Here is a 15,001-nt window from a genome sequence, read left to right as displayed (position 1 = left end):
ACAGCTGTACAAGAGCAAATACAAACCAGTTCTGCTTCTTCCTTTCCTTTTGGCTGCTCCCTTCAGGGGTTGCCACAGCGAATCATCTTCCTCCACCGAACACTATTCTCTGCATCCTCTTCTCTCACACTGACTAACTTCACGCCTTTTTTCACTCCATCCATAAATCTTCCAAAAAAGGTTAAAAATATATGAACAGCATTAGAATCTAAACCACCCCTTCTCCCCCATTAACGGTACCACATATTCAAATACAACTTGAATATACTGCAAACAATACAGCTCTGTATTTGACAAATCACCTTCAGGATTCTACATAATATTTGCCTCTGCTAAATTATAGAACAGGAATGTCTTCAAACATTTATAATGTAAAGAATCATGTTTGCAAAAGCAAATTTTCAGAGGGCATGGATGAAATATAGGTTAGGTCAAAGAAATGTGACAACTGCTATCGCAGTTGATTAAAAGTGTAAGAGGCTTAATGAGTTTCTGTCCCCCAGAATGGCAATGAACAGGTCTGGGGTGAGGGCACATTTAATATGTCAGAAAAAAGAGTCCACAGTCCATTCTGCTGACAGACTGAGCGCAAAGCAGCAAAGAAAAGAAATTAAAAGAATATAGTTTATGCAGGATTAGTGCCATTTATGGACTGCCAGAATTTACAAGGCAAATTCTAAAAAGAATCCAGCTGAGCTTCTGGGTTTTAATCCATTATTGTCGCTCCAAGGTCTTTTTGGATGATTGCAGTTTCAATTGTGTTTCACCTTCAGATCTGCACTTCATCTGTGTGTCACTTTTTCCCTTTCACTCTTATTCTATGTGACTTTTTACCACCACAGGTACTAAACATTTTATCACACAAACCACATGGGATGAATAGGGTTCAACAGTATCCTAATGTAATAAAATCAACGTTTCATCTAAAATATTTAATCATGTTTTTCTATTTCTAAATACTTGGGTGCAATTTTTTGTGCTCCTCTCTCACATGAAGCCTAAAATAGTTTCCTAATCTTCCTTTTTTGAGGTTGGTTCACTTCTTTGCCTTCCGGTAACACGCTGATCCTTGAATCACTTCCTCACTGAGCCAAAACACCATTTGAGACGTTGCTGTGGAAACACCCGGTGGAACCTCATCAGTCTCCATGACCTCGAAAGCACCTGCAGCTCTTGTGAAATTAATGAGCCAACAACTGTACGCCAGGTTTATGAGTCCGACATTCACGGCAACGTTTAAAAGCTAAAGTCCAATTTGTCAATGCTGATTAGTTTCTAGACTGAAGCTGGTCTGAAGATGCGGAGAACTCAATCGGTTTTGCGGTGCAGGATGTGTCGGGTCATGAAAACACGTTTTCAAAGTTCTGAATAACTAACATCAAAAAAGTAAAAGTAAACTGTTATCTGCAACAGGTAAGTAAAAATGTCAAAGATAAAAGATCATTGTGTTTTCTTTAAATCAATAATAAATACACCATGGATGATTTTACTACTTTGGGTGTACTATAAAAAAAAATACATTTGACAACAGAATATCAAAGCGTATTCATATTTAGAAAGAACATTTTAACCTGAACATCAAATAACATTTTTGATTAAAAGACTGATAATTAAGTAGAGTATTTCTGGTTGAAATGTAGGGGTGTGATACAATGCAGTTTCCAATTAAATAAGTAAAACAACTTATAATTTGCACTTGCCATGAGAACAGTGCTCGATTAAAGATAATGGCTTTGCAACAATGCTTTTGGAAATCATGAGGAAGAACAAAACCCGAACACAATAGAAGCACCGAGCCAATGTCAGTGTTATATAATCCTGTAATCCTGGGGGTTAATCGGTCGTGAAGAGATTATAAAGTTATGAGCCAAGATTATTCTGTCTCTTCAATTTTTCAATCTTTCAACAATTGTTGAATTCTCTGACACAGATGTGCTGAACCTTGTATGACATGTGACAGGACACTGTGCAAGTGGCTGTACTGAAACGTATCAGTGATATGTAACATCTTTGTGGGGTGGAGGAAATTAAATGAAAAGTAACACAAACATGACAGAATCAACTATTCTCCTTTCGTGTTTCCTTGATAAATCATACCCCCCCTGCGGGAACACAAGGTGACTCATTATTCTGTGGATCAGTTTACTTCATCTGACCGAGCATCTAAACCTCATTACGTCGCAACTTTCTAATATCTTGAACTGCAGCGAGAAAGTGTGTCTGAGGAGAAGCGATGCTCACATGATGTCAACGGAAATAATGCTTTCACCACTGCAAACTGCATATTGTCGATGCAGGCATTTCCCTCTCTTATCTATCATTGCAATAATATGCCCCTTAATTATTCTTTTGTTTTGTTTTTTTGCTTACTATCTGGCTTTTCCACAGACAACAAAATAAGAATTCAAATGGGCAAGGAAGCACATATCCAGACTGTACATATGACAATAAACACTTTGAATCCAACTATCTATATTTTTTCCAATGGCAATTTAAGTGACGCAGAAATGCACATTTCATTGTACTTATGAGCAATGACAATAAGTTAATTCAATATATTCACTATCCGTACACAACCAAATCATCTCAGTCAGGCTTCTCCTACCATCTGTCCGATACATCCAACATGTGCTCTCCCCCGGGTGGACTCATCCATCCTGGTCTCCCAAGGAGAACCTCAACATCTCCGTCTCTGCTACCTGCAGCTCTGCTTCCTTGCATTTTATATATTTCTTAATTTGCAAAAAACGGTATATGAAGTGTAATGATGTTGATACATTATCATCCTTGGATGTGTATCACATTGAAAAAAATGTAAAAAAATTTTTAGGATTAATTTTCCATTCTCCCTATCACAACAGTTTTGATCCAATAGACTCTAAATACCAACAGTTTATAACTAACATACCGTTAGGTCAAGGAATATTTTGACAGTGACACAAGTTTTGTCATTTTAGCTGTTTATGAAAATATATTCAGGACACAATTATAGAATCAGTATGGGCTTAAAGTGTAGACTCTCAGCTATAATTTGAGAGTATTCAAATCCAAATTGGAGCAAGGTTTTAGGAATTACAGCTCTTCAAAGGACCAAAAGTCATTGAACATTTGACTCAGGAGGCTGCAAAAAAAAAAAACAAGTCTCTATGGGCTCTTCCCTCGGTAACCCGTTATTAATTAAGCAGTTAAAAGGTCTGGAGTTGATTCAAGGTGTGGCGTTTGCATTTGGAAGCTGTTGCTGTGAACACACAACATGCAGTCAAAAGAGTTCTCAATAGAGGTGAAACAGACCATCCTGAGGCTGGAAGAAAGAAGAAATCCATCAGAGAGATAGCAGAAATGTTAGGAGTGGCCAAATCAACAGTTTGGTACATTCTGAGTGCACTGGTGTGCTTGGGAACTCAAAAAAAGGCCTGGACGTCCATGGAAGACAACAGTGGGGGATGATTGCAGAATCCTTTCCAAGGTGAAGAAAAACCCCTTTGCAACATCTTCTCAGGTGAAGAGCACTCTCCAGGTGTATCTGTATCTAAGTCTACCATAAAGATGAGAGTGAATACAAAAGTATTCATCACAAGGTGAAAACCATTAATCAGCCTCGAAACAGAATTGACTTTGCCAAAAAGCACATAAAGAAGCCAGCCCAGTTCTGGAACAGCATTCTTTGGACAGATGTAACTAAGATCAACCTGTACCAGAATGATGGGAAGAAAAAGTTTGGAGAAGAATTGGAAGAGTTTGTGATCCAAAGCGCATTACATTCATCCTGTCTTTAATAGAGTGTGGTTGTCCAAGCTGAAAAACACCCCCAGAGCACGATGCTTCACTGTAGGTATGCATTTATTGAGATGATAATGATCCTTCTTCTTCCTCCAAACACGGTGAATGGAGTTCAGACCAATGAGTTCTATTTTGGTTTCATCTGACCACAAAACTTTCTCCCATGAGTCCTCTGGATCATCCAGAAGGTCCCTGGCAAACTTCAGACGGGCCTTGACATGGGTTGACTTAAGCATGGGATTCTTCCGTGTGATGCATGATTTTAAACAATTATGTTTGAGTGTATTACTGATAGTAACCTTGGAAACGGTGATCCCAGATGTTTTCGGATCATTGACCAGCTCCCCCTGTGGAGTTTTGGGCTGATTGTTCACCTTTCTTAGCATCATTGATACCCCACGAGGAGAAGATGACATTGACAGTCATCCGTAGCCTCTTCCATTTTCTGACAATAGCGCCAACAGTTGTTCTTTTTTCACCAAGCTGCTTGGCAATTGCTCTGTAAAAGTCATTTCCAGCTTTGTGAAGGTCAATAATTTTGTCTCTTGAGTCTTTTGACACCTCTTTGGTTTTACTCATGTTGGCTGCTACACTTCTGACAGATTCAGGGATGCACAGGTGTCTTTAAGAAAACTGACAACCTCAAATTCAGCTACTCAATTAGAATGATGAGCAGAGAGCAGTTGGACTCTTGAAAAGCAGAGACAGTTCTTTGAGGGGCAGAAATCTGGCTGATAAGCAAGTGATCAAATACTTATTTTACCTTGTGCTTTAAAAACAAATCGTTAAAAAAAATCATACAGTGTGATCTCCATGATTTCTAAGTGGGAGAACTTGGAAAATCACAGGGGAATCAAATACTTATTGACCTGACCGTATATATTGTTGCGTTTTAGTCAGGGAAACAGCCAGGTGACAGTAAAACGTTTGTTGAGTGAGCAATATCTGTTGCCACAAAAGCCTGCAATACAACTGTTTCCGCTCAATTCCAGATTAAAAAAAAACAAACAAATAGAAGTCATTTCACCCCAAATCACACCCACAAAATTCCCAGCAACCCCAAAATCACACAGAAAATAAGCATCAACATAAACCCCAACATTTGTGACTCACTACAATCACTACTATATATATATATATATGTATATATATATATATATATATATATATATGATGCATATGTATATAAGTGTATATACACAATATGTGTATATATACATACATATATATGTGTGTGTGTGTGTGTGTGTGTGTGTGTGTGTGTGTGTGTGTGCATATGTATGATATATTATACATATATATGTAATTGTTATTATTGTTATTATTATTATTATTATTATTATTATTATCATTATTGTTGTTGTTGTTGTTGTTGTTGTTGTTATATGTATTCCACTGGAAAGAGAGCAGCCAATCAGAGGCCTCCTCTTCCTCCCCCGCCCACGCAGGAGGGGAGACATCTTTGACGTGGCAAGGAGTCCGGACGTGACAAAGCCGCACATCACCTCCACCGTCCGGACAGCACACCGTCACACATCCCGGTGTGTGTGTGTGTGTGTGTTTTGAGTGTGTGTCCGGGCCCGATCGGGAAGGGAACCATGCGGCTGCTGGTCGTGTTGGCCGGTTTTCTTCACTGCGCCTCGGCCGTGGATCTGGATGTGAAGAAGCCGGAGGGGCTGGCCAGAGCCAGGGTGGAGGTACGGGGACGCTTCGCGATCGGTTCCGATCCACGAGAGACCTTAGTTTGGGTAACCTTCCAAAAAAAAAAAAAAACTAAATTAAATTAATTAAAAAAAAGGGGGACGAATCATCTGATTTGGATAAATTAGCGTTTTAGCCCCGGGTTCGCTCTGCGCCTGCGCAGACGAACCTACCTGAGCATGCCACCTAGTTATGCACACCCGTTATGGAATTGTTTTAAAACGCCACGACGAGCAAACTATGAAACTTATTTGATCACAGAAGAGCCAGGGCCTGCATGAAAACACAGAATTTCTTCTCACTATTCTTTTGTTTGCTCGAAAATGTGGGTGAGGAGGGGAAGGGTGGGTGTCATCAAGACACTCCTGCAAGCAGACCTGCAACAAAGTGTGTCATCCATTGGCATTATTATGTTATTCACACCTGTTACTCAATACTAAAGTGTCAGATGTCAACAAAAATGGGTTAGGTTGGTTTTCTTCTTTTTTTTTCCCTCGCCCGGTACTTGAATCAGTGAACTTCAAAAGGGGCAATATTACAATATCAATGTCAGAGAGCGCTCAACACTCGAGGCTTGACACTGAAGTAGTGCTGTGAATGAGTCACTGCCCCCGGGGAACAAACCGTGTCAGTGTGAAAGGACAGACCAGACATTCTCATACTCTCTCCTCTTACAGACCTGTGGTGGATGACAGCTGAACAGGCTCAGAGAGGTAAGGAAGTGACTGGCAAAGTCAATACCCTGACCAATAAATCGCATTTGGGTGCAAAAAAACATGCTTCCCATTCTGTTCTGCAGGTCAAAGCCTTTGTGATGCAGGATATACCTCTTTAGTATCCTTTGTCTGAAACGCTAATGATTGAATTGCCCTGCAAAATCTATTATTTCTTTGTCTGCTGGTCCTTGACTGTTGACACCTCAGCCATAACTTGGTGATGAAGCACATCCCTGGGGCCGACCCTGAGCTTGTCCTCCTCAACCACTATTACGAGGAGCTGGATGTAAGTCTTTAGCATTTCCGTTTATATTTGCCTGGTTTTCCATGTTACAGCACACTCAGTGTCAATCTTAGCGCTGCGCCACCTGTCGTTCATTGACATTTTGAATTTTAATCACCTCAACCTGTCAGGGCTTGGATCCGCAGAAGTTGAAACCTGAGATGAAAAAAAAAGGAAGTTAGAAAGTGCCGAGGGCGGTCGATGAGGGATGAAAGCGATGCCGTGGTCTTCATTTGGTGAAACATAAACGAAAGGGTGGCCAAATATTTTTTTGGTCGACTCGAAACTCCTCAAAACCTCGCAAGATTTAAGAATAAAATGACACAATGTGTCTAGTTCGATCTATGATGGGCCGAAAGATTATCCTCAGATTTGACTCTATGACTCACAAGTCTGGACCAGCATGTTCAGATGTGTTTGATAGGCTCTCATTTTTGCAGATTTTAGAAAAAAAAATCTATGAGCCACCAGCCTTGGGGTAAATCTGCTGTGCATTATATTTGAAAAAGACAATAGAATTTCTTTTGAGATCATGTCTAAGACTAAGGACTGTTCTAAAGCTTTTCCGTCTCAACTAAGCGGGTGTGAGCATCAGAACCAGGAATGTAGGTCCACGCTATATTTTTGTCACTCAATATATATGTGTGTGAGTGTGTTATATGTATATGTGTATATACGTGTATATATATATATATATACACACACACACAAAAAATATGTATGTGTTTACACGTATATACATATACACACACACTCACATATATGCCTGCTGAGAATTTAAAAAAAAAAGTCAAGTGGTTGTGTACAAGTAGTGTAAGTCTTTGACCACATGAGGGCAGAATACCAAACTTTCACACTAACTATCATTCTTTTCCACTTAAGCCTCAGGTTTATGAGAGCAGTTACCTTCTTTAACAATTGCTTAAATCCATTAATATCCATTTACAGTCATTCAAAGGCCAGAAGTAATTATCCATAAAAGCTAAGCTGCACAGACAGCGGTCACATTGTGTCCTTTTCACTCTGTGTCCTCGCCAGAGAATTGCGTTGTCTGACATGACCCGCTCGGAGATCAACGGGCTGCTGGCGAACCTGGGCTTCTACAAGAAAGCTCAAGAAGAGGACGAGGTGCCCGAGGAATTCCGCTTCTCTCCCGCCAAGGACAGCCCGTTCAAAGACGAGCCGTCGAGCAAGCCCTCCGCCGCTCCCCCCGGCGGCGAGAACGGCTCCTCGGATCCAGATTCCGCCACCAAGCACACCGATCTATAATGTAGGAATCCCATAGTGGCGCCGAGCTCGGCGGCCTATGGCTTTGCAATAGCAGGACTTCCTGTCATTTCACCAGGCCAGCACACAACGGGGGCGCTTAGGGTGAAACCAAACCCTAGCGTTAGCACAAATGGTCGGTGTCAATTACGGTTTTGCAAAGTCCTTTTTCTACTCTGCCACTAAGACTGGAAATGTAGATTTCCCTCACTTGACGCTCCTGTGTTTCGCTCGCCGCCCGCCGCAACACTGAATGAAGCTCCAAGCCGAAATCGTAGGACTGGCTTGGGGTCGATGCTGCGTGTTCTGCCGGAGTCGGGTTGACACACACAAGTCGGGTCAAGTGAGGCTCGTAAAAGAAGGAGAAAGGAAATAAAATTTTGTGAAAAGGATTCCATGTGGGTGTGCGTGCTTCCGCTTAAAACGAAAAGGTATGCAGGTTTGGCGGAGTCTGAAAAGGCGAACGCGGCCTGTGGCATGCTGGGATACAACCCGTCTGCTGCATGTCATTCGGAAAGAATTACCTGCTGTGGAAAATAAAAATGTCAAGAATTTTTTTCAACCAGACAATTGGATAAATAACAAACGCCCCAAATTCTTTCCTCCAATTTAATTGTTAATTCACATAAACTGCAGTGCACAGACACATGAAAATTGTGTTTTAAGCTCTTCTGTACAGCACAAACTGGCTTTTGGAGGGAATCCTCCCCCTTTTGAAATATTTCTCTAAATTATTTTTCCAAAATACATTTGATCTCAATTTTTAAACAAGCTTCCCACAGAACCCATATTGTACAAACAATATAAAAGTCTTAAAAAGACCGTGTAGTGTCGGGATTATAAAATATACATCACCGGTTATTTTCATTCCTGTTCTGACAACCTGCAAGCGATGGAAGTTGGAAAATACACTTTCCGTCAGGCCCAGAAAAATAACCAGAATAATCAGCCCGGTTCGTTTTCATTAAAACTTGCTGGTGACCTAAAAGTAGATCCTCAAACGTGTAATTTACATACTAACAGGCAAGAAAACTCAAGCATAAATAAAGAGCCCTTTTGCTTTGTGAGTGTTTGGCAGTGTGAAATGTGACGCTAGAAAATCAATTTGACAAGACGAAAGTCCCGACTGAGCAATACCACAGTGAGTGTGTCCCCTCCCCACGCGCGTTAGTGTGTTAACCAAAAGCATGTTTCAATTACAACACACACAAAAAAAACAGTTTTAAAGTACAATTCAGCAAAAGTCCGTAGCATGTTCTCAGAGCTGGATTACAACTTAAAAGAATGGGGGGGAAAGAAAAAAAAAAACATCCCAGTGCTCGCAGAATAAACAACATGCTTATTGATAACATAATAACTTAAAATATTAAAGAGTGACCAGATTTGGTCTAAAAATGAAGGAGTACCAAAGTGGGAAAACCGAATAACGCGTCTTGTAGCAGGGTGTGTTATTTTCGTCCCCCGGGGAGCAAACCGAAGCAATGCGACAGCATTTAACACATGAGCAAAGAAGACACAGGTATAAATAAGAATAAAAGGGGAAATAACCTCTGTAAATGTTGCTTTTTCTCTCTTGAAGTGTCTCGGTACAATCGCTTGGTGACAGTTAGTGCACGTCAAGGTTTCGAGGAGCCGGAATACAAAAGCGTTTCCCCGGGACTGTGAGTTACAAGTGTAACCGGCAGAGAACGACACTCGGGGAATACAAATACGCACGGAAGACGGAAGACGGCGAACACACAAACGCACACCTCAGTCCAGTCAGAGATGTGCAACTCTGTGGCCCGTCTTGTCAGAGGAGTATTTCATTTGGCGAGGGTGGAGACGGCACCGACAGTCACTGAGCGGCGGATCAGAGGTCGGAGGGCCGACCCATCGCCATCTCGTGTCTGCGCAGGTGGTTAACCAGAGACTGCACGTAGGTGAAAACGCACTTGGAGTCGGGCTTATTGCCCATGATCATCATGTCCTCCACCTCCAGCAGGGGCATGCAGTTGACGTGTGTCCTGAGGAGCAGAGGGAGACAAAGACGGTCCGTGAGAAGGACGAGGACGAGCGGCGGAGGGACGGGCAACGCGGCATTTACACCCAGGAGAATTTGAGGAAAGCGTTTTCTCATTTCTTGTCCTGGCAACTGGGCTGGAATTTCTTCACTTTAAGACGTTTCACCCCGGGTGAAACGTCCAGTTGCCACGACAAGATTTTCGATTCACCATGACCTAGATGACTGAGAACCTCCACAGACATTTTATCATTCGCTATCTTCCCATTTGTTTGTGGTAAAAGCACGTTGTTTCTAAATTCAATGTTCAAACTGTGCAGGAATGGGTAGTGTGCCACTCAGAAGCCATTCTTTCATTACAAACTGACCTGGATATTTTTAAGATGAATCATTTATAAAATTCTACACTTTTGTTGATACAAGTCTCACCGGCGTTCGCCTTTATGTGGCTCCCCACCCACTCAAACTCTTGTCTACATTCCCTTTAAAGGCAATTTTAGACAATCAATTTAAATAATGGGATCGTGCGGACGGTGACCACCGGGGGGCAGAGTACTCACGCACTCCGATGTCCGCCGCCCAGCATAAGAAGGCGAAAAGCACAAATATGAACTCATATTAAGGGAAATTTAAGCTTTGTTTTGATGTGGAGATTGGTTATTTAGTCCCGTGCGGTATTGTACATGGATGTCCTTGAACGCCTCGAGGGGCAGTTTAAGAAAAAGGCAAACAACTTGAACGGAATTATGTCGTCTGTTTATTTTCTGACGACTTGTTTGAAAACACCGATGGGGGTCCTCGAAGTGCTTCGGCCCAAGAAATCCCAACATGGAAGTTGGATTTGATGCAAGCGTACGCACAAACACACACACACACATACAAAATATCCCATTAGTTTAGCGGAGCCAATGGGAGGTTCGACTGCGGTGGGATTTCCCCTCTCTCACCATGGGTTCAGTTTTAGACGGGGTGCGACTTTAGGAGGAGTTTTTGGTTTTAACCAGGCCCTTCGTCACCAGACCCCTGTAGAACTCCTGCAGGTATGTGTACACACACTTCCAATCTGGCTCACGCATCTTCACCATGTCGTCCACATCCAACAGCTGCGGACAGTCCACTAGTTTCCTGCGCCCGGCAGACGGAGCCCGGGGGAGAAGATGGGGGGGGAGGACAGGTGGAGGAACGGAGACCCGTAGGGAAAGGGTGAGGGCAGATCAGGAGAGAGAAGGAACCGCAGCGTGATGGTGGAGATGAAGAGGAGAGCGGATGAAGCAGTGAGCAGCCACATGAAGGAGGTTCAGAGTGGAGACAGAAGGAGAGAGAAAAGACACAAAAAGAAACAACAACATTACATTCTCTGTGATCACAAATATAGCCATGGGTTTGACATGCTTCATGAACACAATGGTACATACGGGATGTGACATTCTCACGCGCACGCGCCCTCACACGCGCACACACACACACACACAAACACACACACACATATACACACACAAGTGACAAAACAAAATGTCAAATGAACATCAGGCAATGCCCATTTGAGCCTTTTTGTTCGGCGTTTTTTTTTTTTTCTGCGCACTGAGACGGGAGGCCGTTTCGACACAAACTGGGGACGCGATGAGGTAAAACAGGATGCGGCAGAAAAAAAAAAAACCCATGGATTCTGCAAAGATACAAAGATACAACCATACAGTGCCTCTGGCGTGAGTGTACTTGTGTGTGTGTGTGTGTGTGTGTGTGAGAGAATGTGCGAGTCTCTGTGCTGGGAGTGTCAGGAGTGCCTCGGGGACATGAGTGATAGTGCAACATAAATATAGAAAAACTTGGGCGGTGGTTGGGTGCCAGTCCAGTGTTGAGCGCATGAATCAACATGGACCGTCTCCTACTAGGTGCACGTGAGCACGCACGCATACGTGGGCGGGGGGAGGGGGGGGGAATAAAAGGGAGAAGTTTGAAATAAGGAGTAAACAAAAAATAAGTAAATAAAAAAGAAAAGGGGTGTGAGGTGGAGGGTGGCGGCTTGGACAAAAACACGTCCGTGTTCTCCTCCAATTCCTTCATAGAGGAATTATAGGAGGGACGGTTATTGGTATTGCTCGGCCTCGAGGGGGTTCAATACACCTGGGAGAGACAGCGAAAGTGAACATTTGGACGGCGGTGGAGGTTTTCCTGACGTCGCCGTCAACTGGATTTTATTGAGATGGAAAAAGAGAAAGAGGGAAGATCTGCACCGTGCAGCGAAGACGTCTCCGGCACCATCTTCACCGTGATTTGGTTGGACAATTGGGGGGTCGAGAAGAGTGAGATGAGGATTCCGGGGGGGTGAAAAAAAAAAAAAAAAGGGGGGGTCACCCGTTCCGCGGCTGCTACAAGGAGGTTCACAAAACGATTAGTCCATTAGTTCACATGTTAACGGGTTCGTTGTTGATACTCACTCCGCAGAGCTGAAGGCAATCTCGAAGTTCTGCCTGCGGTTCTTCGGGCTCAGGGATTCGTAGTCGAAGGCGTCAGGGAAGAAGTTGTGCACGAGAGCACAGAATGCCATGCCGTCGCTCCAGCTGGATGAAAAGTTCTGGATGTCCACGTGCTGACGGGTGGGAGAAACAGAAGAAGAGCAGTGACGGGTTAGTGATGGAAGCGTCCCTGAGGGTAGGAAAATATTTGGACCCGTCTCAGACTGCAGGTTCCCCCCCCCCCCCACACACACACACATATTGAGGATAAACAGCAGGAAACACAAAAGGTGGCCACGGCTGAATGGCTGACCTCATATGAGCGGGTCTTGGCGCGGCACCAGTCCAGCAGCATCTGCTTAATGGAGTTGGCATTGGGTACACCGAAGCTGGTGGATCTCTGAACCCTGTTTACCTTGGCGACGGCCTGGTTTGGCGGTCTGAACAAAAGACAGGTTTCGTGTTAATATTTACATGCTTCGATCTGCGTCTCTTCTCTCTTCGGCCCCTCCTTACCCGCCCCCCTCCTTCTCCAGCTTCTCGATCATGGCCTTGCGGGCCTGCATGGCCGAGGTCTTGGGCAGAGTCTGGGCCCTCATCAGCTCCTTGCGCCTCTCCGCCTGCCTGCGCTCCAGCGCCGCCAGCCCGCCGCCACGCGACGAGGTGTCGTCCTCACGGTCGAAAACGCTGCGGCGGACATCGACACGGGAGGCGTCAGTTTGCGAACGCTGCGCGTTAAGACGTCGTTCCCGCGCCGAGGCCCGCCGGCTTACCTGCCGACTTTTTTGCTCGTGTTTGTAGAGGAAGAGGAGGAGGTGGAGGACGAGAAGCTGTACGATTTAGACTGGACCGTCCCTCCTGAAGCGTGGACAGAAAGCGTAGCCGTTAAACAAAGACGTAAACAAATAACGGTCGACTACAAAGATCACTCACGGTCTGTTTTCTGCACGTAGCTGGCTTCGACGACGGTGCTACGAGTAGATCTGCTCCCATCATCTGCGCGCAAATGGGCGATTTAGAACGGATATCCTTCGGCGAAACAAGAGCTTCTTTTTCGTGCGTAGATTAGAAATGATTTATCTACCAGACTGAGCGAAGCGATTTGTCTTGGTGACTTGACTGAGGGTGCTGCCGTCCGCCGACTTCTCCACCTTCCTCACCACCACCTCGCCCGCTCCGGCCCCCGGGCGGGCCTTCTGTGCGCGCTCTTCCCTCTGCTGCCGGAGTTCCTGCAGGCGGGTCTCGCGCTCCTTCTCTCTCAGGTCTGAGGGCGGACGGGGCGAGGAAGAGAGGAAAGGCCAGATGATGTCAGTGGAAAAAAAAAAAAAGAGGAGGAAGGGCGAGAGTTCCTAAACAAGCTCACAGCGCCACATCTGACAGCCACAAAGATGGATTCAAAAAGAGCTTCCAATTCTGACGGGGTTACATTTCAGCATTCTTTCCGCGGTACTGTAAAACTCCTCTGAACACACAAACACCATCAGGCAGCAGGCAGCCGGCTCGCCGCGGAGCCAGAGCTGTCAAGTAATATGGACTGCGAAAACATTGCGGGTCAACGAGAGAAAACACAAGCGTGTCCCCCCGCGGAGGGTTGAATCGAGTTCAGCAAATCGTCCAGAATGCAGATACCCGAAATACCGCACCCGTCTTTTAGGAACGGATTGAAAAACCGTTTCCCTCTCGGATTCCCTCGGAACAGAGAAAAGGTGTGCTCGCTGTTGTGGGAAATTTAAGTATATGGAGTAAATAAAAAAAACATAACATCACACGACACACAGAAAACTCATGCATGTATCTGTCGACATGTTTAGCGTCGCCCGCTACACACGCCGGGGTGGAAACGGCCGGCGATGGCGGGATGGTGCGCGCACACGAAAACAAGAGGATGCAGGCGCGTGTCAGTCGCCAAACCACACGACAAACCAACCCGTCCTACCTATTTCCTCCTGAGTGCATCCCAGCATGGCCTCTGAGGGGGCGAACCACAAGACATTTCATGGAAACGGACATTTAACTAGTTTTAAAAGTTTTTAAAAAGTGTGAATTTGCCGAGCCGGCACGCGTTTCCGAACTTTGGCGCAGACGCGGAAACAGACGGCCTTTTTCCTTTCTTTACCTCTCTTTCTCTTGCGGAGATCTCTCATGGCTGCGCGGATCATCTTCCTCTCCTCGAAGTCTTTGGATTCGTCGAGCTGTTTGAAGAAACGATCAAAAAAAAAGAGAGAGCGGTTAATTCCCAGACAGTAGCTGAAGCAACTCGCCGTTCACAAGCTGTTGTGTATGAATCCCAAAGTGTTCCCTTTGAACGCGTCACCAAAAGTACCATTTTGTCAAGGAGCTCCTCATCATCGATGGCAGCCAGCTGCTCGGCGGTCAGCTTCCCCGGCCCCTCCTCGGTGCCGGCGCCGTTGGGGATGGCGGGCACCTGGCTTTCCACCTGGACCGATGTCACGGCGGAGAACGCCGGCTCGGAGGCCACGACGGGCTCGGTCTCCATCTGCGCAAAGACACGCGACGCATGCATTTGCAAGTCGGCACTCGATGCAGAGAAGAAACGGGAATGAAGAATATTGTTCATTTGACTACGACCGTGACTGAAAACCGGTGACTCCCAGCTCAATGTCTAAACATAACTGATGTATGCTAACGCACGCAGACGCACCATAGCCATAACATTCCTGGGTGACTGACACATTACATACAGCTAACATATTTCCCTCAGTCTTTTTTTAATACCAAGTCTGCTCGCGCGACATCTCTCATCATTTCTTCCGTCTCGCTGTCGGCCGTGAGACCG

General features: G+C 44.8%; 2 protein-coding genes across 2 annotated transcripts in view; one reads left to right on the top strand and one right to left on the bottom strand.

Moving 5' to 3' along the window:
• Window positions 1-5,260: 5,260 nt before the first annotated feature.
• selenom (selenoprotein M) lies at window positions 5,261-8,139 on the top strand. The gene is made up of 5 exons (XM_086173526.1): window positions 5,261-5,477; window positions 6,159-6,194; window positions 6,281-6,315; window positions 6,405-6,483; window positions 7,519-8,139. The coding sequence occupies exons 1-5, from the start codon at window positions 5,379-5,381 to the stop codon at window positions 7,747-7,749; spliced, it is 480 nt and encodes a 159-aa protein (XP_086029652.1). The 5' UTR covers window positions 5,261-5,378; the 3' UTR covers window positions 7,750-8,139.
• Window positions 8,140-8,341: 202 nt separating this feature from the next.
• Window positions 8,342-15,001, bottom strand: part of smtnb (smoothelin b) — a 45,652-nt gene continuing 38,992 nt past the window's right edge. Inside the window, exons 11-20 of the mRNA XM_086173524.1 lie at window positions 14,528-14,701; window positions 14,321-14,396; window positions 14,141-14,173; window positions 13,289-13,468; window positions 13,138-13,200; window positions 12,978-13,062; window positions 12,721-12,891; window positions 12,518-12,644; window positions 12,187-12,338; window positions 8,342-9,752 (exon numbers count right to left, since the gene is read on the bottom strand). Of these exons, the coding sequence (XP_086029650.1) occupies window positions 9,599-9,752; window positions 12,187-12,338; window positions 12,518-12,644; window positions 12,721-12,891; window positions 12,978-13,062; window positions 13,138-13,200; window positions 13,289-13,468; window positions 14,141-14,173; window positions 14,321-14,396; window positions 14,528-14,701 (1,215 nt within the window). The 3' untranslated portion in view covers window positions 8,342-9,598. The remainder of the gene's footprint in view (window positions 9,753-12,186; window positions 12,339-12,517; window positions 12,645-12,720; window positions 12,892-12,977; window positions 13,063-13,137; window positions 13,201-13,288; window positions 13,469-14,140; window positions 14,174-14,320; window positions 14,397-14,527; window positions 14,702-15,001) is intronic.

The sequence above is a fragment of the Fistularia commersonii genome, chromosome 26 (assembly GCF_037954325.1).
Source record: "Fistularia commersonii isolate RoL2024-O1a breed Wild chromosome 26, RoL_Fcom_v1.0, whole genome shotgun sequence".
NCBI classification, from domain to species: domain Eukaryota; kingdom Metazoa; phylum Chordata; class Actinopteri; order Syngnathiformes; family Fistulariidae; genus Fistularia; species Fistularia commersonii.
The sequence above is the reverse complement of the archived record's forward strand: the minus strand, read 5'-3'. Positions and strand labels throughout refer to the sequence as shown.